The sequence below is a fragment of the Mobula birostris genome, chromosome 10, assembly GCF_030028105.1.
Source record: "Mobula birostris isolate sMobBir1 chromosome 10, sMobBir1.hap1, whole genome shotgun sequence".
Lineage (NCBI taxonomy): Eukaryota > Metazoa > Chordata > Chondrichthyes > Myliobatiformes > Myliobatidae > Mobula > Mobula birostris.
The window spans coordinates 103,352,447-103,374,901 of record NC_092379.1 but is presented as its reverse complement, the minus strand read 5'-3'; the positions used below and the strand labels follow the sequence as shown (position 1 = coordinate 103,374,901).

General features: G+C 40.1%; 1 protein-coding gene across 2 annotated transcripts in view; it reads left to right on the top strand.

The window, feature by feature from the left end:
* dlg3 (discs, large homolog 3 (Drosophila)) overlaps window positions 1-22,455 on the top strand; it is a 404,968-nt gene that overhangs the window by 187,125 nt on the left and 195,388 nt on the right. Inside the window, exons 6-8 of one of the 2 annotated variants that reach the window (XM_072270742.1) lie at window positions 4,420-4,556; window positions 5,446-5,590; window positions 7,150-7,300. In XM_072270742.1, the coding sequence (XP_072126843.1) occupies window positions 4,420-4,556; window positions 5,446-5,590; window positions 7,150-7,300 (433 nt within the window). Of the gene's footprint in view, window positions 1-4,419; window positions 4,557-5,445; window positions 5,591-7,149; window positions 7,301-12,239; window positions 12,310-22,455 lie in introns of those variants that run through there. The other variant, XM_072270744.1, reaches the window with a different exon arrangement.

Below are 22,455 nucleotides of genomic sequence, written 5' to 3'. Positions count from 1 at the left end.
CCAATAGGCTGGTCCTGGACTTATTTTCTGGCATAATTTACATATTATTATTTAATTATTTATAGTTTTATATTGCTATATCTATACTCCATTCTTGGTTGGTGCAACTGTAACGAAACCCAGTTTCCCTCAGGATCATTAAAGTATGACTATGACTATGACTAATAGTGTAGACTATTATTTAAATGGAGAGAAAGTTCAAACATCAGAGGTGCATAGGGACTTAGGAGTCCTCTTGCAAGACTCCCAGAAGGTTAATTTACAGGCTGAGTCTGTGGTACAGAAGGCAAATGCAATGTTGGCACTTATTTCAAGGGGAATAGAATATAAAAAAAGGAGATAATGCTGAATCTTTATTAAGACATTAGTCAGACCGCACTTGAAGTATTGTCAACAGTTTTGGGCCCCTATTCTCAGAAAGGCTATTCTCAGAAATGACTATTCTCATTGTCATTGGAGAGATCCAGGGGAGGTTCATGAGGATGATTCCAGGAATGAAGAAGAGGTTAACATATGGGGAGTGTTTGGCAGCTTTGGACCTGTACTCAATGGAATTTAGAAGAATGCATGGGAATCTCATTGAAACCTACCGAATGTTGAAAGGACTAGATAAGGTAGAGGTAGAGAGGATGTTTTTTTGGGAGTATCTAGAATTAGAGGGCACAGCCTCAAAATTGAGAGGTAACCTTTTAGAACAGAAGTAAAGAGGAATTTTTTTAGTTTGAGTATGGTCATTCTGTGGAATGCTCTGCCACAGACTGCGGTTAAGGCCAAGTCCGTAGGTGTATTTTAAGCAGAGGTTGATAGATTCTTGATTGGTCAGGACATCAAAGGGTATGGTGAGAGGGCAGGTGTATGAGGTTGAATGGGAACCAGCATCAGCCATGATGAAATGGCAGAGCGGACTCGATGGGATGAATGGCCTAATTTTCCTCCTATGTCTTACGGTCTTGTTTCGAAATGAATGAAGAAATGCTTCCACTTGCAGAGTCAGGTAGATGTAATTCTTAAATATTAAGTCAGTTGGTAATTTTGGGCATACAGTTGATATATTTTTTTAAGCAAAGGAATTAAGTGACATGGGGTGAGGGAGGTCTATGTTGTTATGTCACAGATAGGACCTATCTATAGGATTATTGATCTTGAAACCATTTGGATAATAATGGACTGACAGAGAGAAGTAAATCTGTACCGTTATGACTAAGATCTAAGATCGCCATGAGCTACAAAGAACATATCTTCTGGTCTAGTTACTGACAGATGATGAGTCACATTCCATTTGAAATCTTGCTAACATCAACCTGCAAGCTTTGCATTCTACTCCTCTGTGTAAAAAATTGTGATATAGCTGAATGGGCAGCAGAAGTCTTCAATGCATGAAATTTTGAGGAGCTAAGGGTGTTTATATGTTTACAGACAAACTTAAGATGTTTGCTTAAAAATTCACAAAGTTAAAAAAGTATTGGAGGAACTGAACTGATTAGCAGTCCAATTATAAGGTTATGTTAGGAAGAAAAACAGTGATAGAACAACGAATAAAAAAAAGAGATCATCTCATATTCTCAGGCTTTCCTTCAGGACTGAAGATTAAGCTTGCTTGCACTCTTTTTCTGTGGGTTGTATGGTGACTAAGGAATTGCAGATTCTTCCACTGGGTGCAGGGGTGACTGACTGGCAGACAGATGGGCAGCTTGTGAGGTGAATATAACCCTAAAATTGCAGCCCAACACAAAGTGACTAATACTTAGTCACTGACCTTTCAGCAGGAAAGTGATCAGACTTTGTTTGGAATGGTGTGGGATGAGCTCAATGAGTCCCATTTAATGTCGGAGGAATGTATACAATGTACATCCAGACATTCTTTACCTCCGCAGACATCCACGAAAACGGAAGAGTGCCCCAAAGAATGAATCACAGTTAAAACATTCGAGCCCCAAAGCCCCCCCCAACTCCCCCTTCCCACGTGCAAGCATCAACAAAGCAATGACCTTGAGAAGAATAATCCCAATGACTGTCTAAGATTCCTGCTGATCTATGAAAAGCGAAGAAAAAGATTAATGCCCATCATGTATTAACTGTTCTCTGCCATTACTTAGCCCCCTGCAATAACACTCAAAAGAACAAGTTAGATGCCATTGATGCAATTCTGATGTGCAATAGAGCTTGACATTCTCAAGTACCATAATGGGAGGGTATAATAGTGTATCTCCTGTTCATTTAAACAACATAAAGAGCTTTTTCCATCTTTGTGCAGTCATCTTCAGGCTACTGCTGTGCTAGTGAAGCAGCAAAGTCCTCAGACTGGACAAACTGGGATGTAAGAAAATGCAGAGATATTGAATATTTAAAGAATACTTATTGCCATTCTTCTATACTACTCCCTATTTAAATGTAGGTACTTATTTTTTATAGTCTTCTCAGAGATAACTATGAAAATCCCCATCAGCACATGCAGTATAACCATCAAGTGGTGTGTTTATCCCCTGCTGTATTTGCTTTAGACTTGTGACTGTGAGGCTAAGCACAGCTCCAAAGCCATATATAAGTCTGCTGATGACACCACTGTTGTTGGCCGAATCAAAGGTGGTGATGAATATAGGAAGGAGACTGAAAATCTGGCTGAGTGGTGCCACAACAACCTCTTAGTCAATGTCAGAAAGACTAAGGAGCTGATTGTTGACCATAATGGAAACTAGAAATTCATGTGCCAGTCCTCACTGGTGGATCAGAGGTGGAGAGGGTCAGCAACATTAAATTCCTTTGCATTAGCATTTCAGAGGAGCTGTCCTTTGTCCAGCATGGAAGTGGCATTACGAAGAAAGCACAGCAACGCTTTTACTTTCTTAGAAGTTTGCGAAGATTTTGTATGTCATCTAAAACTTTGCCAAACTTCTATATACTGACTGGTTTTTTCATGGCCTGGTATGAAAACACCAATGAGCTTGAATGGAAAATCCTATGAGAAGTAGTGGCTAAGGCCCAGAATATAATGGGCAAAGCCATCCCGACCATTGAGCACATCTGCACAGAGGCCTGTCGTAGGAAAGCAGCATCTATCATCAGGATGCCATCACCCAGGTCATCAGCAAGAAGGTACAGGAGCCTCTGAATCCACACCACCAGGTTCAGGAACAGTTATCACTCTTAACTATCAGATCCTTGAACTAGCGGAGATAACTTCACTTGCACCAACACTGAACTGTTCCCACTTTCGTATGGACTCACTTTCAAACACTCTTCATCTCAGGTTCTTGATATATATTGCTTATTTATTTATCATTATCTTATTATGTATTTGCACAGTTTGTTGTCTTTTTCACATTGGTTGTTTGTCCATCTTGCGTGTGGTTTTTCATTGATTCTATTGTGTTTCTTTGCATTTACTGTGAATGTCTACAAGAAGATGGATCTCAAGCTTGTATGTAGTGAAATACTGTACTTTGATAATAAATTTACTTTGAACTGAACTTGGAGTTGTCTGACAGGCTGTGTTCTTGGAATATTTCAAAATGTTAAACTTAAAACAAGAGAGGTATATGAAAAAAATGTCAACCGAGTGTCCAGTTCACTAGTTTTGCTAATAAGTTGTTTTCTTTAAGTCTAAGAATAAGTAGTGAGTTAAGAACAATCTCTATTAAAAAGAGTCTTACCAGCAATCCTTAATGAAGCCACACTCTAAAAAAAATCTCTCAGGAGGCAAAACACAATTAGTGAAGTGTAAAGGATTGCAATCATCAGATAATTTGCAAAATATTGTACAGCTGGCTCATTAACATGTTTCTGTGATGCTCCTGGCAAGTCAAGATTGATATATTGGATCTGCTTTCGGGGACAGGAGCTAGAATGTTGCACGGCAGCCAACTGTGAACATTCTGTTTCCATATATCCAACCCTTGAATTACAACCTTGATACAAAATACCCTGATTTATATATCACGACCTTTTGGGAGAGGGATCAGATCTCATTGGTTGGATTGGGGTGGGCAGGAAAAGAGTAGACTCAATGATCACTAAAAATAAGTTGTGCAGGTGATTATGGAGGTAAGAATCATGTTCAAGGATTGGAAGGGCAAACAGTAAAGTAATTTGGGCATGGGATTGCTGATCAAGACCTTCATTAGAGTGTCAAGGTTGAAATGGATTTCTTCTCACATCTTTTTCTCAATTACTCTATGAATTTACTTATGTTCATGGATAGAGTGTCCATAACTTACAGAGATCTTTATTGTATTAGCCAAATTTCCTGAACTGCAGGGTTATGATTATTGTGATTCTTTTAAAACCAAACATGTACAAGAGACTATTGGGTCCCTTGCAGTCTAAACAATAATTTAACGCTCTGTTTATCATGGTCTGAATCTTATATGGCCTCTTTTCTAGCATTATACTGCAAATGAGTAATTAATGCTATTCTCCTAGGCCTAGGTTTCAGTATTGCTGGCGGGATTGGAAATCAGCACATTCCTGGAGATAACAGTATCTATATAACCAAAATCATTGAAGGTGGAGCAGCCCAGAAAGATGGTAGGCTGCAAACAGGAGATCGGCTACTTGCCGTAAGTTTTCTACGTCTGAAAAACTTCACTGTTCTCAATTACTTCGTTCTTAACAAATGTGAAGCTAAACATATTTTACAAGTAAATTGCATCTCGAGAAAGCAAATTCAGAGGAATGAAACATTTTGGAAGGAGAATGAGCAGAATGAGAATAAAATCAGTGATACAATTCTAGTGTGGGTGCAATGACAATGAGATCTGGGGCTTACATACTCAAAATTCTGCAGGTGGGCAGAGATGATAAGAAAGGTGTTTATAAAAATAGCTTATAGCTATCCATAGTTTTGGTTATGGAGGTAAAATGTGAAAATGCAAATGCATAATTCTATACTTTTAGAAATCAATAGCTGGGCATCAGTTGGAGCATTCTGTCAAGTTCTGAGAAGCACTCTTTAGGAAGAATACTGGCCTAGCACAGATTGTAGAAAATATTCATTGGAACTGTACTGCAGATAAAGAACTTCATTTAAGAATTAAAATTAAAGAAACTGGGATTGTTCTCTTCAGAGCAAAGAAGGCTTGGAAGATTTAATAGAAATATTCAAAACCTTATAGCAAATTTGAAAGAGTGCTTTGGAGAAATTATTTCCATGGACCTTAGCAGTTAAAGGAGACACTTAGCACAAGGACCAGAGAGGAAATAAGATTTTTTTAATAAAATAAATGTTCGCATCTTGAATATCCTGTTTCTAAAGGTAGTGAAAGCAGATTTGACCATTACTTTCAAAACTGAAAGTTTGCTGAGCATTTTTGCACGATCAAGGAAATAGAGCTAATTGGATATCTCACGGAAAGTTAGCACAGGCACAGGTGGAAGTGTGAATTGTGGAGATGGAGGTGCAGGATTGGCTGGAGGAAATTTACAGAGCTCACTTTTTGTTCTGGACAGGTCAATAATATCAGCCTGCAGGAGGTACGGCATGAAGAAGCTGTGGCAGCTCTCAAGAACACTTCAGATATGGTCTATCTGAAAGTTGCTAAGCCTGGCGGCAGTCACCTTAATGATGTATATGCACCTCCTGACTATGCTAGCAGTAAGTATTTACTGTTTTATCATTTGTATTGGCATTACTTTTGTCAAAGTGAGAGAGGAAAATGGGCACAATATAATCTTTGTGTGGAAATTCTGAAGAGGCTAGTTTCCTGTCCCTTGTTAATTTCATGACTGTGATTGGTAGTCTTTCTCCATCGACATGTAACCCATGAACACATGGAAAGTGGAGGAGATAAGTGAAGCCACATTCTCATATGACTGCTGCACTCATTTCTGAGTTATACCTGATCTTAGAGTACTGTGCGTAAGAGAGGATAACTGTATCTATATAACCAAAATCATCAAAGATGGGCCAAGCAGCTTTCTGTCATTGGGTCAGGCAGCATCCATCGAGGCAAAGAGATGTTGCTCATTTGGGTCAACACCTTATGTCAGAACTCTCATGCATGGTCTCGGTCCTAAACACTGGCAGTTCCTCTGCCTCTACAGATGCTGCCTAACTCCTGAGTTCTTAAAGAGATTACAGCATTTTGTGTCTCCAGCTTTCCATCTTTAGTAGGAACTCGGGCAGAGGGGTATTAAACTTAGTCAAACTTAGTTCACATAGTCTGCATGGACCTTGGCAATATTTTCACGCCATTTATGAAGCAATGGGTGAGAACTGAATGCAGATTACTACCCACTTGCCACAAAACCAGCTAGAATACAAATCAGCCCCCAATCTTCTGTCAGATCTGATTCTAGATTTCTCTGCCTGGTGCATGAAGCATCTAGCCGTTTTCCTTTGATTTGTGGAGATGGAATAGAACATGGGTGTGCTGCCCATTCCACTGAACGTTCATGTTGGATTTAATCTTTTCCAAGACGCTACACCCTGACGCATTCCCATCTGACCTACATCACATTCTAACATATCATCACTTGGTATATAGTTTCCTGATTCCCATCCTGGGCTACCTTTAGCCTAATATAACTCATGGCTGGTCACCTTTCTCACTGTCTGACCTCTGATAAATGAAGGAAAAAAATAGGTGCTTGTATTTGTACATCACCTTTGAACCATAGTATATGTTGCAGCCAATTTAATATGCAGTCACTGTTGAATTGTTGAAAACGTGCTGGCAAATGTGTGCATAACGAGTTCCCACAGATAGCAGTGCAATAATGAATAGATAACTCATTTCAGTGGTGTTGATTGAGGAATAAACGTTGAGTAGGACACTCCCATGTTCTTCTTGAAAAATCTTGTCATTAGATCATTTATATCAGTTTTGGATAGCAGATTAGTTTAATGTCCTATCGGAAAGATATCACATCATAATAAAGAAATCTTTTAGTAATTCCCTTGGATATCAGCATGCTTGAGTGCCTAAATGGGAATTAATTCCACAATTTTATGATTCAGTGAAAGTCCTATCAACTGAACATGACTAACATCTGCAAAGTAAGCTTAGTGTGGAGCAAGGAGTTGCCATTTCCAAATTCAAAACAACCATTTTGCTGCTCCAATACGCTGCTATAGGGCAATATGTAAAAAGTCACATTTACTCTGGCTCTGTTGTTCTTCGCTAATTCAATGCATTTATCTTTGCGTTGCAGCATTTTCAACCCTCACAGAGAATCATGTGAACACTGGTATGAATTACATGGGTGGAGTTGAAAGCAAACCCACATATCCACTGCCAGCAATCACATCAGGACGTTATTCTCCAGTTCCTCGGCATGTCATGGGAGATGACGACTTTACAAGGTCAGTCTCTGTTAAAGCCGTGCAATAGCATGCTAGTCTGTAGCCTTACAATTGTACGTGGAGACCGTAATTTTTCTTTGAACAAATTTCATAGAAGGTTCAGATTGCTTGGCCATTCTTGATGGAAAAATGATTTCCAAAGAAATTCTATTGTCCATTTTATTTTAAGGTCCAGTGGATTAAAATTTAAATGTTATATTTCAACGTTTGAGGTTGCATGATTACAGTTTGGACGATAACATGAAAAGAATTGAAAGATGTGGAATGGATTAACTGCTGATTAAGACAAAACAGAGTAGCACATGAATTATTACCACAAAAGAGAATAAATGCCATGTTGTCTTAGAGACTAGAATCCAGGAATTGATTCAGAAAAACAGAACTTCGGTCTTAAATGTAATTTTGAACAATATGTGGACATATTTCTCAAATATTTGCATCATAATTAACAAAAGGCTTCAAAAAGTGCAATGTGTGTTTGTTAAATCTTGTTACTGTCAAACGTAAGGTGAAGGTGAGGACACAACTCATCATTTTTTTTCCCTCCTTGGCTGTTAAATTTTGACTGGAAATGTCACATATGAAGAAATATTCATTGCCCTGCTACTAACAGGCTTTTTTAACAGATTTATTCAAGTTATGCCAACAGAATTTGTTACATTTCTTAGGAAGTTATCCTATGATGTTTTAAGCCATAATTAATACAAGAGTGTACAGGACATTGGATTATGCCATTTCTAATCTTTGTCGTCTTGTGGATTGGAACAGAGGTATTTTAAAATGATAGCAGAGGAGCAGAGCTTGCGTGTGGGATATAATGTTGGAGTGTCATCAGGTATGTTTGAGTAAGTAAATGAATGACAAACAAAAATTGAAAGCATGAGAATAATTCCTTAGAAAGGAGGACCTCCACCCATGACTTATTGGCCTTGCATGTTCTTCGAGGCACTGGCCTCATGAGGCCAACGGTTTAGATGCGTCCTTCCTCTCAAAGCTGATATTTGCTCTTTCTTACTGATTGTAATGTTTTAATAGAAGCTTATGGAAAAAAGATATTTACTGAAAAGAGGAATGAGAAGGAAGGCTTGTGTCATCAAAGGCTTAGTTCCCTCTTATGTGTCTGAGTATATATCAAGCAGGAACCTTATATGGATTTTTTTGCCTGATATTTGTAATGGACCATCATGTAGCATGTCATCTTGTTTATGGTGTTGGAATTTAAATTGAGCAGTTTGCAAATTGGTGTACATTCCTCTCTTTAGAGGCTCATGTAAAGTCTAAGTTGAAGTTTTACTGTCCTGTTAACTCCTCTACCTTCGGAATAATGGATTGTTTTTGATCTGGCCAATGCACTGCTTTGCCCTCCCCATATCCTAGCCAAACTGTTGCAATCCCATGGATTGGATTGTAGAATGACATAGAATGTTCTATGTCAGTGAAACCTTAAAGCCCACTGGTCCTTTGAGGCCTATGAAACTTTCTAAATGACTCAGGTTATCGGAGACAATTAAATAGTGTTAAGATAGATTTAAATACTTATAAATAAAGAAACAAACAAACAAATATATAAATGCATAAAAATTTAACTATACATATTTAAACAATATTTAATTGGTATGATGCAATTAAAGACCATTAATATAAATTAAAACTATTAAAACATTTATCTTTTCAATCTAGTTTGGCATTTGCATTCAGAACAGTAGGCCCTGACAAAATGCATTAGCACAATTAAACTCAACACAGAGTGAAGTGACAAATCAGGAAGTCAGATTCACTAACATCTAACCTCTAGAATGTTCTGAACTTGCAAGTTACAGTGGCAGTTCATGGTAGTTGAGGATGTGCTGAAGAACAAAGGGCAGGTGGGCAACATTTCCTCACTAAACCACCAGCAACATAATATAAACTGTCTCATATGTTTTAGTGTTTTGATCTGATTTTTAAACGATACATTTTCCAAAGTCTCATGCTGTCAGTATGACAGTGTATTTCAATATCTGAGGGGTAGATTTTAATATTGGATGGTTTCTGAGCTGTGGGTGAATGGAGTGAGTCAACCTCCTACGTGATTTCAGGACAGAGAGGTCCAAGTCAAGCCAAGCCAAGTTTCAAAACCACTAGTAGGTTAGCCAACATTCCCAGCAGTTGGAGGGCTAAAATTTTTTTTACAGCCAGCCCTATCTTAATCAGTGAATGTATCATTTAGTGTTTTCGCTGCAGTTTGAAGATTTGGGCTTAGAGTCTGTTGCAGACATAAGTAACCATGTTTGATCACCCAGCAAAACAAATCTTAATGCAGATTTTTATACATACAAATGGGTTGTCTTTTCATAGATGTTTAAAGATAGATTACATGAGTGAAGCAGCTGAGATTGTCAACACCCTGACCATTGCCATTAGATTAGTTCTGCGGTGTTATCAGTGGTTATACGTGACAGTAAATGTACTCCTCTTTTACTCTTCTTTCATCACAGCACTTGCTCTGCCATCTAACTTTTCTGATATTTTCCAATCACACTTCTCAATTACAATGGGGCAATCCTCCTCTTTCAAATTACGTCTTCACTCCAGGCCCCACACCAGAACTTGACAGGTTTTGTTTATGACCAGCTCCCTTCCTATTCACAGCTTGCTTCTTCTGCCTGCCAGCCTGCAATCTCAATGAAACAAGCTGTGAGCACATCTCCTCTCTTGTCTCCATGTCAACCAGTACCTGGCAATATTCCAAAAGCCTGCTGTTGGGCACCTGTAGAGCGCTTACCACAAATAAATACTTCTGGGGTTCTGATTTAAATATCAGAGGCTTCCATGATCCGTGCTGAAGCTGCAGAGGCAACGTAAGTTTCACACAAAAGAACGACTGCAAATAGTTGAAAGTATTGGTTTAGACCTTAGAGGAAGGATTAGATCAACTGCAGTGTTGATTAACCATCTGAAGCCAATAAGCTCTAACTGCAGGTAGCCAACAGCTGTCGGTCCATTCTAACTCTTGTCAAAATCTTCCATGTCAGATGACTGAAGACCTCCTTGCTCTGTGGTAAATCAAAGGCTGACTTTGAGGTCTTTCTTTCCACCTCACCATGACACTATAAATTCCATGCTCATTGGCTAAAAGTAAATTGAACCCCAGCCATAAAATCAAGAAGCAGATTTTGATTTGCAGCATCAAAGTCGTTCAGGGATGGAAAACTCTGGATTATAGTCATTTAGTGACTCTCTGGGAAATTTTTATGCATTTCTATGTTGAGCTGATGGTGATTAGACACCAAGAGATTAGGATAGCCACAGGAGCTGTCTTAATGTTATGTGTTGTAATCATGCATGGCTGTGGTCAGCCAAGGTATGAACTTGGGGAAGCTTGCATTTGTGGCAGGACAATTAGACATTTACTGCTGGCTGCAGGTGGCAGGAGTGTATTTAGTATTTCAGTAGTATTTAAATAGTATTGTAAATATATTGTTTGATTTTGTATTCTTTGTTGTTTACATAATCATTAGAGGTTATATGTAAAAGTACATGAATGGCATACATCATCACACCACCACATGGTTTTACAAATCATAGCAGTGGCCGTCAGGAATATTTATAACTTTACCAGCCTTGGCAAAAAAACAGTGTCAGCAACTTATTGATAAATTAATCAGAATCAGGTTTAATATCACTGGCATATACTGTGAAATTTGTTGTTTTGCGGTAGCTGTACATTGCAATACATAATAATAAAAACTATAAATTATAATAAGAATATATAAAAAAGAAACAAAATAAATAAGTCGTGCAAAAAGGAAGAGGGGAAGATTGAAGTAGTGTTCATGGATTCATTGTCCATTCAGATATTAGATGGCTGAAACATTGTGTGTGTGTCTTCAGGCTCCTGTACCTCCGCCTTGCTAATAACTGTGTGAAGAAGACATGTCCTGGGTGATAGAGGTCCTTAAGGATTGATACTGCCTTCTATAATCTGGAAAGAGTCCAAGGCAATACTGGCAGACCATTTTGCTCACATTCTCAAAGACTGTGTCTTGCCAGCTGAAAGCATGTAGGAAAGCAGTGGTTCAGGATGCTACTGCCTGCGCACACATTACTTTCCAAGCCCAGACTACCCTATTCCAGAATCAGAAAGGAATAGCCATTCTTTAAGTGTGTGGAGCCCTTATATACTGGGGAATCCTCTTGAAATGTTTGAAGCAGATTAAAGCAGGACTACGGCAGTTTCCAGAGCAGTACAATTCACCAAAATAAAATCCAGCCAAAATAACTATGGTTAATATTCTGAGTACTTGCAGATGAGTGTCCCTTTAAATTGTGCTAAACCAGGTTTGTGCAAGTTATGCTAAGTAGTAACATGTAAAATACAGATTTGTATCCCTGCATCTGTGTTTTATATTAAAACTGCAACACCTACATTAGATACTGTCTTGGTTTTCCCTGCTAATTCAGGTGAGCACCTAAGCTACCTTAATGAAAGTCCTGAACATAATGGTAGAGTTTTTGTGGAAACCAGACAGTTAATCATATACCTTTATTTAAGTGTTCAGAAAAATATAATCCCTTGTTCTTCTTCCAACCCTGCATCGAGATATTACATGTCTCTCTGTATCTCTCTCTCCCTTCCCCTCTCTCCCTTGCTCTCCTTCTTCTCTCTCTTTCCCTCCCACCCTTTTTCCTTCTCTTTCTCTCCCTCTCTCTCTCTCTCTCTCTCTCTCTCTCTCTCTCTCTCTCTCTCTCTCTCTCTATCTCTCTATCTCTCTTGCCACCCCGCCCCCTCACCAGGACCTTAATCCCCTCCCATCTCTACTGTTGAATTTAAATTTTCTTTTATCTCTCTGGGCCACTGCATTTAAGTGTTCTAGCCAGCATGGTATAGGATTGGATTGCTGTGTGCCTGTAGGTGGAGTGATGGATTATGCAATAACCACTGTGCTACAGAAGTTAAAATCAAGTTCAGGGTGTGGGCTGGAAACCGGAGCAGTTATGTCTCAAGATATTCAATACCAAGGGACTGTGTGAGTACTAAGTTATTTTGTGATATTCTTCAATGAATGGTACGTTGTCTGAGGCTTACAAATGTGGTAAAGGTGAAGTATAGCAATAGCAAATTAGCTAATTTGCACCTTTAGGAATGTACTTCCTGGTTATGGAGCAGCCTGCAGGTTTCCAAACCTATGGGCGGCACTCTATACAGAAACTAGCAAAGCATAAAAGGTGCTTGTCAGTTGCTACTAGGAAGCACTACTTGATAGCACCACTGAGATCCAGTGCTCAGAATCTAAACAACTGTAATATTTAGCAATATCTCCTCCGATACAAAAGTTAGCATTACAAAGTAACTTGAGGGAGTGCAATATAAATCCTGTAACTGTAATCCTGTAAAACTTGGATGTCAACATTTGTAATATTGTGTGAAATTTCAAGCACCTTGGACTGTAGAATTCTGGAAGGATGACCAGTGAATCTAAGTTTTGAAACAACGTTATTGGAGCATCCTGCAATACCATGGATATTTAGCACTTTACTCAAGATTATAGAATGTAACCCTTGCAAGGCCTTGCACCACCTCTGGGCCTTACACATGGCTGGCGTTTACTAGAGACAGCCAGTCAATCTGCCCAGAGTTTCTCTTAATTTATTTCAATGTATTTCTGGTATTCTAGTATATTTGCACGTGCAAAATTTATTTGTTGCATGTAAAATTTACTCCTGTGCAGCTAAAGTCAAACTTGAAGCTAGCGAGCTAGTGAGCTGAATTTTGGAGAGTGAGGGAGAAATTAATTTGAAAAGGAACATTTTCCTTCAGAAACTATTTATGTCGCAGGGCTGATGCAGAGTTCCTTTCCCCCCCACAGATGCTGCTGGGTCCAAAGAGTACCTTCAGCAGATTGTTATTGGCTCCAAGTTCCAGCACCCTCTTAAGTCTTTAAAGCACCATGATGTTGGCATGAATGTTGAGTGGATGTACAACAATATCATACAAAGGAAATGTATGAAACTGATTTTTGTTTTTTAAATTAACCATTAAACCATGTTAATCTATGATAGATAAGATATTGGTTTGTTGGTGTTCAGCTTTTGGGCATTATGAGTATCTGGAAACTCCAAAGTGTCATCTGCATAGCATATAAGACAGCTTGCAGTGGACACCATGTTTGTGAGGATATTACTGCACATGGGTGTCTGTCCACCACTAGTTTGCAAGGTAGTCCAATCATAACAATAAAGGTTGTGGAGTGTTGATCTGACCCCAATGCTGCATTTTGGAGTTCAGTTCTCCAGCCTTTAATTTCCAATGACCTCTTGTGATTAGTGCATACAACATCAGGAAAGTTTCCTATTCAGTCAAATAGCTACTAACACCCGCACCTCCCCCAAGCTCCCTAGCCACCCGCACTCCCAGCACCAGGCCTGTTTATGGAAAAAAACGGGCAATTTAGTGGTCAGCTGCTAGTCAATGTTTTTTTTTCTGTCTGTTGTGCCAATTCTGAACCTTCCTGGTGTTTCCAATGCTTGGTTCAAATTGCGGAGTTCCATGGATTACCATAGTACGTAGATGGTGAATGACACACTTAAGGTTTTCAAAACATTTGCACACATCAAAAAGAATACAGTGTCTCTTGGAGATGAGCCGAGAGAATGACGAGCAGGAGAAGATGCTGAAACTGTATGAAAGTCTGGAATCCACACAACATATTTAGGGAGCAATTCTTCAAACTGAACCTCAGAAAAGAATGAGGTGTGAGATGGTCTGGGCTGCCATGGATAGTAGTGGAAGTTGATAAGCTAGTGGCATTAATAAGGCTTTAGAAATATGAATATGCAGGGAATAGAGGGATGTGGATCATGTGCAGGTAGAAGAGATTTAATTTGGCATTCTGTTCAGCAGAGATATTGTGGGCTGGAGTGTCTGCTTCTGTGCCTTGCTGCTCCTTGTTCTATATCAGCAAGTTCTTTAGAAATATTTTCTCACTGTAATTGGTGGAAATATCTAAACTAGTCACACTCCTGCCAAGTGCTACCTCTGATAATCACTATGCGACACCAGGAGCTGCAGAACATGCAATAGCAGTGTATTGCAGACTAAGTACAACTAACACATGTGCTTACACACACATATGTTATGCCATTATGTCACATTTAAACTCACTCAATAACCTATTTACATTCAACTGTACTACATTGTTTGCCCCCTTTGAGGAAGTGTTTCACAGATAAGCAGCAATTACAGATTTAGTCTGTTAACTGGCTTTCTCAGATGGTTAGACATTCTTAACTGCATTTTCTCTGCCATTGTACAGTAGTTACTTCTTGATCTGATGAATTTCTTACATCCTGACAATTCACTATTGATATGTCTCCACTTCAGTAGCTGGTCAATATCCACCTGAAAATAGCCCATCATCACATATTTCCTCAGTGAGTTCTCATCAATCTCTTACTGCAATCATTTGACGATCATGGACTCTTCTGACTTTTTCACCAATTTGCACGAGATATTCTTCAGTGTATACTACACACTTGTAAAGTCTGACCAATCTCTCACTTCTCCATGTCCATATGTGTTTTGTCAGTCTCAAGCCTCTTACTGTCTTGTATTGTCTGAAGTTGTCTTTGCCTCTTCTTGATAGGTTTATGAATCATGATTTTGCTCTTGTTTCAACACTTGTCTCTGCAATCTCTCTTCTCAGCTCGGCTACACTGAACTCAAACATATTGAGATCTATGGCACAGCTGCAGCTGACCTAGTGTGAATTCTGTGGTGAAATATGGTGCTTTGCTTGAACAGGAAGTTAGCTAAATGCTTATTCATGGCTAGACATGAACAATCTTGGAAAATGTATCTCTTCAAAGATCCCCAAAAATTACAAGCAACCTTTTGGCCAAAAGAGACTGGATGGTATGAGAAAATTAATAAATAAATTCATCAATGATTCTTGCACCTTTCAAACAGATATAATGTGAATTGAGATTGCTGTGTGATAGCATGTGATTTCTTTTCTCACTTTCTTTATAGAGTGCAAAACACAAATGCTATTAGGCTCTCCTAAACATTATCCTAAACATTTACAGCAGACTGAAAAGCTTGAGCATATAGATATTAAGAAAGAGGATATACAGGAGCTTTTGGAAAGCATCAAATTGGATAAGTCACCAGGACCAGACAAGATGTACCCCAGGCTACTGTGGGAGGCGAGAGAGGAGATTGCTGATCCCCTGGCAATGATCTTTGCATCATCAATGGGGACGGGAGAGGTTCCGGAGGATTGGAGGGTTGTGGATTTTGTTCCCTTATTCAAGCAAGGGAGCAGAGATAGCCCAGGAAATTATAGACCAGTGTGTCTTACTTAAGTGGTTGGTAAGTTGATGGAGAAGATCCTGAGAGGCAGGATTTATGAACATTTGGAGAGGCATATTATGATTAGGAATAGTCAGCATGGCTCTGTGAAAGGCAGATCGTGCCTTATGAGCCTGATTGAATTTTTTGAGGATGTGACCAAACACATTGATGATGGTAGAGCAGTAGATGTAGTGTATATGAATTTCAGCAAGGCATTTGACAAGGTACCTCATGCAAGGATTATTCAGAAAGTAAGGAGGCATGGGATCCAAGGGGAAATTTTTTTGTAGATCCAGAACTGGCTTGCCCACAGAAGGCAAAGAATGGTTGTAGACGGGTCATATTCTGCATAGAGGTCAGTCACCAGTGTTGTGCCTCAGGGATCTGTTCTGGGAACCCTTCTTTTCGTGATTTTTATAAATGACCTGGATGAAGAAGTGCAGGGATGGGTTAGTAAATTTGTTGATGACACAGAGGTTGGAGGTGTAGTAGATAGTGTGGAGGGCTGTCAGAGGTTACAGCGGGACATTGGTAGGATGCAGAACTGGGCTGAGAAGAGGCAGATGGAGTTCAACCCAGATAAGTATGATGTGGTTCATTTTGGTAGGTCAAATATGATGACAGAATATAGTATTAAAGGTAAGACTCTTGGCAGTGTGGAGGATTAGAGGATTCTTGGGGTCCGAGTCCATAGGAAGCTTAAGGCTGCACAGGTTGACTCTATGGATAAGAAAGCATACGGAGCATTGGCCCTTAGCAATCGTGGGATGGAGTTTAGGAGCTGAGAGGTAATGTTGCAGCTGTATAGGACCCTGGTCAGTCCCCACTTGGAGTACTGTGCTCAGTTCTGGTTGCCTCACTATAAGAAGGATGTGGAAACCTCAGAAAGGGTGCAGAGAAGATTTACAAGGATGTTGCCTGGATTGAGGAGCATGCCTTATGAGAATAGGTTGAGTGAATTCGGCCTTTTCTCCTTGGAGCGACGGAGGATGAGAGGTGAGCTGATAGAGGTGTATAAGATGATGGTCATTGATTGTGTGGATAGTCAGAGGCTTTTTCCCAGGGCTGAAATGGCTAGCACGAGAGAGCACTGTTTTAAGGTGCTTGGACGTAGGTACAGAGGAGGTATCGGGTAGGTTTTTAACGCAGAGAGTGGTGAGTGCATGGAATGAGCTGGCAGCAACGGTGGTGGAGGCAGATACGATAGGGTCTTTTAAGAGACTCTTGGACAGGTATATGGAGCTCAGAAAAATAGAAGGCTATGGGTAACCCTATGTAATTTCTCAGGTAAGGGCATGTTTGACACAGCTTTGTGGGCTGAAGGGCCTGTATTGTGCTACAGGTTTTCTATGTTTCTGTGTTTCTATTATCCATGTTATAACATACAACAACGACTACACCATAGTGTGAGGCATCACACACAAACTTCTTATCATGTTACATACAGTATTTTAAGTGTTGCTAAACTACTAGAATATTGAATTATATCTAAGAAAGGCTCTGTGCTCAGTCATATTTTGTTCTTCATTCTTACAATGATTTTGTCCTTAATTAGTTGTGAATATTTGGCATTCTTCTTTAATGCAACTGCTACTTGGACAAAGACTCTATTTAAGTTTCATGTTATAGTGATGAAGTTGCTTGAAAACCTCCTCTACAAAGTGAAGAGTATTTTCCTCACTGGCTTGCTTACAATATCAATGTCTCTGCCATGCAGATCTTATCATTTGCCAACTGAAGAATGTATTGCAATTAGACATTAGAGGAAAGATTCTTTTGCGTATTTATGCTAAGACTCTTGCTGAACCAGTTTTGATGTTTTGCAGACTCCCTCTTATAATTTTCCTGTGAGATATTTTTTTTTCCTACACTACACGATTGGTGGCAGTGCTCTAGTTACAGTGTCTATAAAAAGTATTCACCCTTCCCAGAACTTTCATGTTTTATTGTTTTACAACATTGAATCACAGTGGATTTAAGTTGACTTGTTTTGACGCTGATCAACAGAAAAAGACTCTTTCATGTCAAAGTGAAAACAGATCTCTATAAAGTGATCTAAATTAATTACAAATATAAAACACAAAATAATTGATTGCATAAGTATTCAGTCCCTTTAATATGACTACACCAATGGGGCGCTCAACAAAACCCCAGCTTGCACCTGTGGTGCCCCAACCCAAGACGTCCCCCACCTGGTCCAAACAGGCCATCTCACCAAGATCTGAGATGGCTTTACAGCATTGCCACAGTCCATCGATGTGGCCACAAGCTGGAGGGGTGGCTTGACAAAAGCCAGTTAAAAGTCTGAAGAGAAAAACACCTGACATATGAAACAACAATAAATATGATACACCAATTCATCACTAGGGTAGCCAATTGGTTTTGGAAATTACACAATTATTTAAATGGAGATCACCTGTGTGCAGTCAAGGTATTTCAATTGATTGTAGTAAAAATACCATAACAGCATAAAACATAGGAGCAGAAATAGGCAATTTGGCCCATTGAGGCTGCTCGGCCATTCAATCATGACTGATCCTTCCCTCCCTGCACTCTCCAGCCCCACTCAACGGCCTTCTCCCTGTAACCTTTGATGCCATGTCCAATCAAGAACCTATCAAGCCTGCCTTAATTACACCCAACGACTGGCCTCCACAGCTGTCTATGGCAACAAATTCCACAAGTTCACCACCCTTTGGCTAAAGGAATTTCTCCGCATCTCTGTTTTGAAAGGACACCCCTCTAACTTGAGGCTGTGCTCAATTGTCTTCGACTCTCCCACCATGGGAAGCATCCTATCCTCATCTACCCTGTCGAAGCCTTTCAACATTCGAAAGGTTTCAATTAGATCCCCACCTCATCCTTCTAAGTTCCAGCGAGTACAGACCCAGAACCATCAAATGTTCCTCATATGTTTAACCCTTTCATTCCCAGAATCATCCATGAGAAAACGCCTCTGAACCCTCTTCAATGCCAGCACATTTTTTCTTAGATAAGTAGCCCAAAATTGTTGACAATACTCAAGGTGAGGCCTCACCAGTGCCCTTCTAAAGCCTCAGCATCACATCCCTGCTCTTGTATTCTAGACCTCTTGAAATGAATGGTAATATTGCATTTGCCTTCCTCACCACCAACTCTACCTGCAAGTTAACCTTCAGGGTGTTCTGCACAAGGACTCCCAAGTCCCTTGGCATCTCAAATTTCTGTATTTTCTCCCCATTTAGAAAATAGCCCACATATTTATTTCTTCTACCAAAGTGCATGATCATGCATTTTCCGACATTGTATTTCATTTGCCACTTTCTTGCCCATTTTCCTAATCTGTCCAAGTCCTTCTGCAGCCTATCTGTTTCTGCAATACGACCTGGCCTTCCACCAATCTTCATACTATCTGCAAAATTGGAAACAAAGTAATTTATTCCATCATCTAAATCATTAATATATGGCATAAAAAGAAGTGGTCCCAAATCTGACCCTGTGGAGCACCACTACTCACTAGCAACCAACCAGAAAAAGATCCTTTTATTCCCACTTGCTGTCTCCTACCAATCAGCCAACGTATTAACCATGCCAGTAATTTTCCTGCAATACCATGGGATCTGGATAAGTAGCCTCATGTGTGGCACCTTGTCAAAGGCTTTCTGAAAGTCTAAGTATGCAGCATCCACTACATCTCCTTTATCTATCCAACATATAATCTCCTCAAAGAATTCCAACAGGTTCATCAGGCAAGATTTTCCCTTAACCATGCTGACTTTGTCCGATCTTGTCCTGTGTCACCAAGTACTCCATAACCTCATCCTTAACAATTGACTCCAACGTCATCCCAACCACTGAGGTCAGGCTAACCAGTCTATGATTTCCTTTCTGCTGCCTTCCTCCTTTCTTAAAGAATGAAGTGACAATTCCCGTCCTCTGGCACATGCCAGATTCCAATCTCTACCGACTGTTTCAAGGCCTGTATATAACAGCCATTAGGTTCCTCTTGCTCTTGCAGTTTCTTAATTCAACCCACATGGATTCAACATCTTCTGATCCTATGTCACATCTTCTACTGACGATGTCATTCTTTACCAGCAGAGCCATGCCACCCCCCTCTGCCTACCTTCCTGTCCCTCCAATACAAAGTGTAACCTTGGGCATTCAGCTCTGAAGTACAACCATCCTTCAGCCACAATTCAGTGATGGTACAATATCATACCTGACAACCTGTAACAGTGTAACAAGATCATCCACCTTATTTCTTATATTCCAAGCATTGAGATATAACTTTTTGAGTACTATATTTGCTACTCTTTTTCATTCTGCATCCTTAATGCACTGATCCTCACCTTGCTGGCTGCAATTTTGTCTGTTCATTTGCCTGCCCTTCCTGACAGTCTGACTGCATGCTATCTTTGGTTTTCGCCATCGTCCTATCCTGAGTTCCTTCACTTTGGTTCGCACACCCCTGCTAAATTAGTTGAAACCCTCCCTAACAGCTCTAACAAACCTGCCCGTGAGAATATTGGTCTCCCTCGGGTTCAGGTTCAACCCATCTCTTTTGAGTACCTTCCCCAGAAGAGTTCACAATGATCCAAGAACCTGAAGCCCTGCCCCCTGCACCACCTTATCAGCCACACATTATTCTGCCACATCATCCTGTTTCAACCCTCACTGGCACATGACACAGGCAGCAATCCAGAAATAACTACCCTGGAGGTCCTGCTTCTCAGCTTTCCACCTAGCTCTCTAAATTCTCTTTTCAGGATGTCTTTGCTTTTCCTTCCTATGTCATCGGTACCAATATGTACCCAGTCATCTGGCTGCTCTCCCTCCCTCAACAAAGTGCAGTGGATGCTATCTGAGACATCCCTAGCCTTAGCACCAGGGAGGCAACATACCATTCAGATATCCCGTTCACATCCACAGAATGTCTTGTCTGTTTCCCTGACTATTGAGTCCCCTACCACTACCGCTCCTCTCTTCCTCTTTCCCTTCTGCACCACAGATCTATGTTCAATGCCAGTAACCTGCTCTCCATGGCATTCTCCTGCGAGGTCATCCCCCACAACAGTATCCAAAGCAGTATATTTATTATTGAGGGGAATGGCCACAGGGTTGCTCTGAGCTAACTGGCTATTCACATTTCCATTTCTCCTGCAACTTTGGGGTGACTGCTTCCCTGTAATTCTGATCGATTAACTCCTCACTCTCCTTCACAAGCTGAAGATCAACCAGCTGCTGCTTCTGTATCAGGAATGGCCAGCTGCTGGTGAGTCAGTATTGTGGCAAAAACTACACTATGAGGACAAAAGAATACTCCAGGCAATTCCGCAAAAAGGTTTTTGAAAAGCACAAGTCAGGAGATGGGTACAAGAAAATTTCCAAGTCACTGAATATCTCTTGGAGTACAGTAAGTCAATCATCAAGAAATGGAAAAATACGGTGATATGCAAAAGTTTGGGCACCCTTGGTCAAAATTTCTGTTACTGTGAATAGTTAAGTGAGTAGAAGATGACCTGATCTCCAAAAGTCATAAAGTTAAAGATGAAACATTCCTTTCAACATTTTAAGCAAGATTAGTGTATTATTTTTGTTTTGTACAATTTTAGAGTGAAAAAAAGGAAAGGAGCACCATGCAAAAGTTTGGGCACCCCAAGAGATTTGAGCTCTCAGGTAACTTTTACCAAGGTCTCAGACCTTAATTAGCTTGTTAGGGCTATGACTTGTTCACAGTCAGTGTTAGGAAAGACCAGGTGATGCAAATTTCAAAGCCTTATAAATACCCTGTCTCCTCAAACCTTGTCCCAACAATCAGCAGCCATGGGCTCCTCTAAGCAGCTGTCGAGCACTCTGAAAATTAAAATAAATGATGCCCACAAAGCAGGAGAAGGCTATAAGAAGATAACAAAGCATTTTCAGGTAGCCGTTTCCTCAATTTGTAATGTAATTAAGAAATGACAGTTAACAGGAATGGTGGAGGTCAAGTTGAGGTCTGGAAGACCAAGAAAACTTTCCAAGAGAACTGCTCGTAGGATTGCTAGAAAGGCAAATCAAAACCCCTGTTTGACTGCAAAAGACCTTCAAGAAGATTTAGCAGACTCTAGAGTGGTGGTGCACTGTTCTACTGTGCAGCGACACCTGCACAAATATGACCTTCATGGAAGAGTCATCAGAAGAAAACCCTTTCCTGCATCCTCACCACAAAATTCAACGTCACAAGTTTGCAAAGGAACGTCTAAACAAGCCTGATGCATTTTGGAAACAAGTCCTGTGGACTGATGAAGTTAAAATAGAAATTTTTGGCTGCAATGAGCAAAGGTATGTTTGGAGAAAAAAGGGTGCAGAATTTCATGAAAAGAACACCTTTCCAACTGTTAAGCTCGGGGGGTGGATCGATCATGCTTTGGGCTTTTGTTGCAGCCAGTGGCACGGGGAACATTTCGCTGGTAGTGGGAAGAATGAATTCAATTAAATACCAGCGAATTCTGGAAGCAAACGTCACACCGTCTGTAAAAAAGCTGACGATGAAAAGAGGATGGCTTCTACAACAGGATAATGATCCAAAACACACCTCAAAATCCACAATGGACTACCTCAAGAGGCGCAAGCTGAAGGTTTTGCCATGGCCCTCACAGTCCCCTGACCTAAACATCATCGAGAATCTGTGGATAGACCTCAAAAGAGCAGTGCATGCAAGGCGGCTCAAGAATCTCACAGAACTAGAAGCCTTTTGCAAGGAAGAATGGGTGAAAATCCCCCAAACAAGAATTGATAGACTCTTAGTTGGCTATAGAAAGCAGTTACAAGCTGTGATACTTGCCAAAGTGGGTGTTAC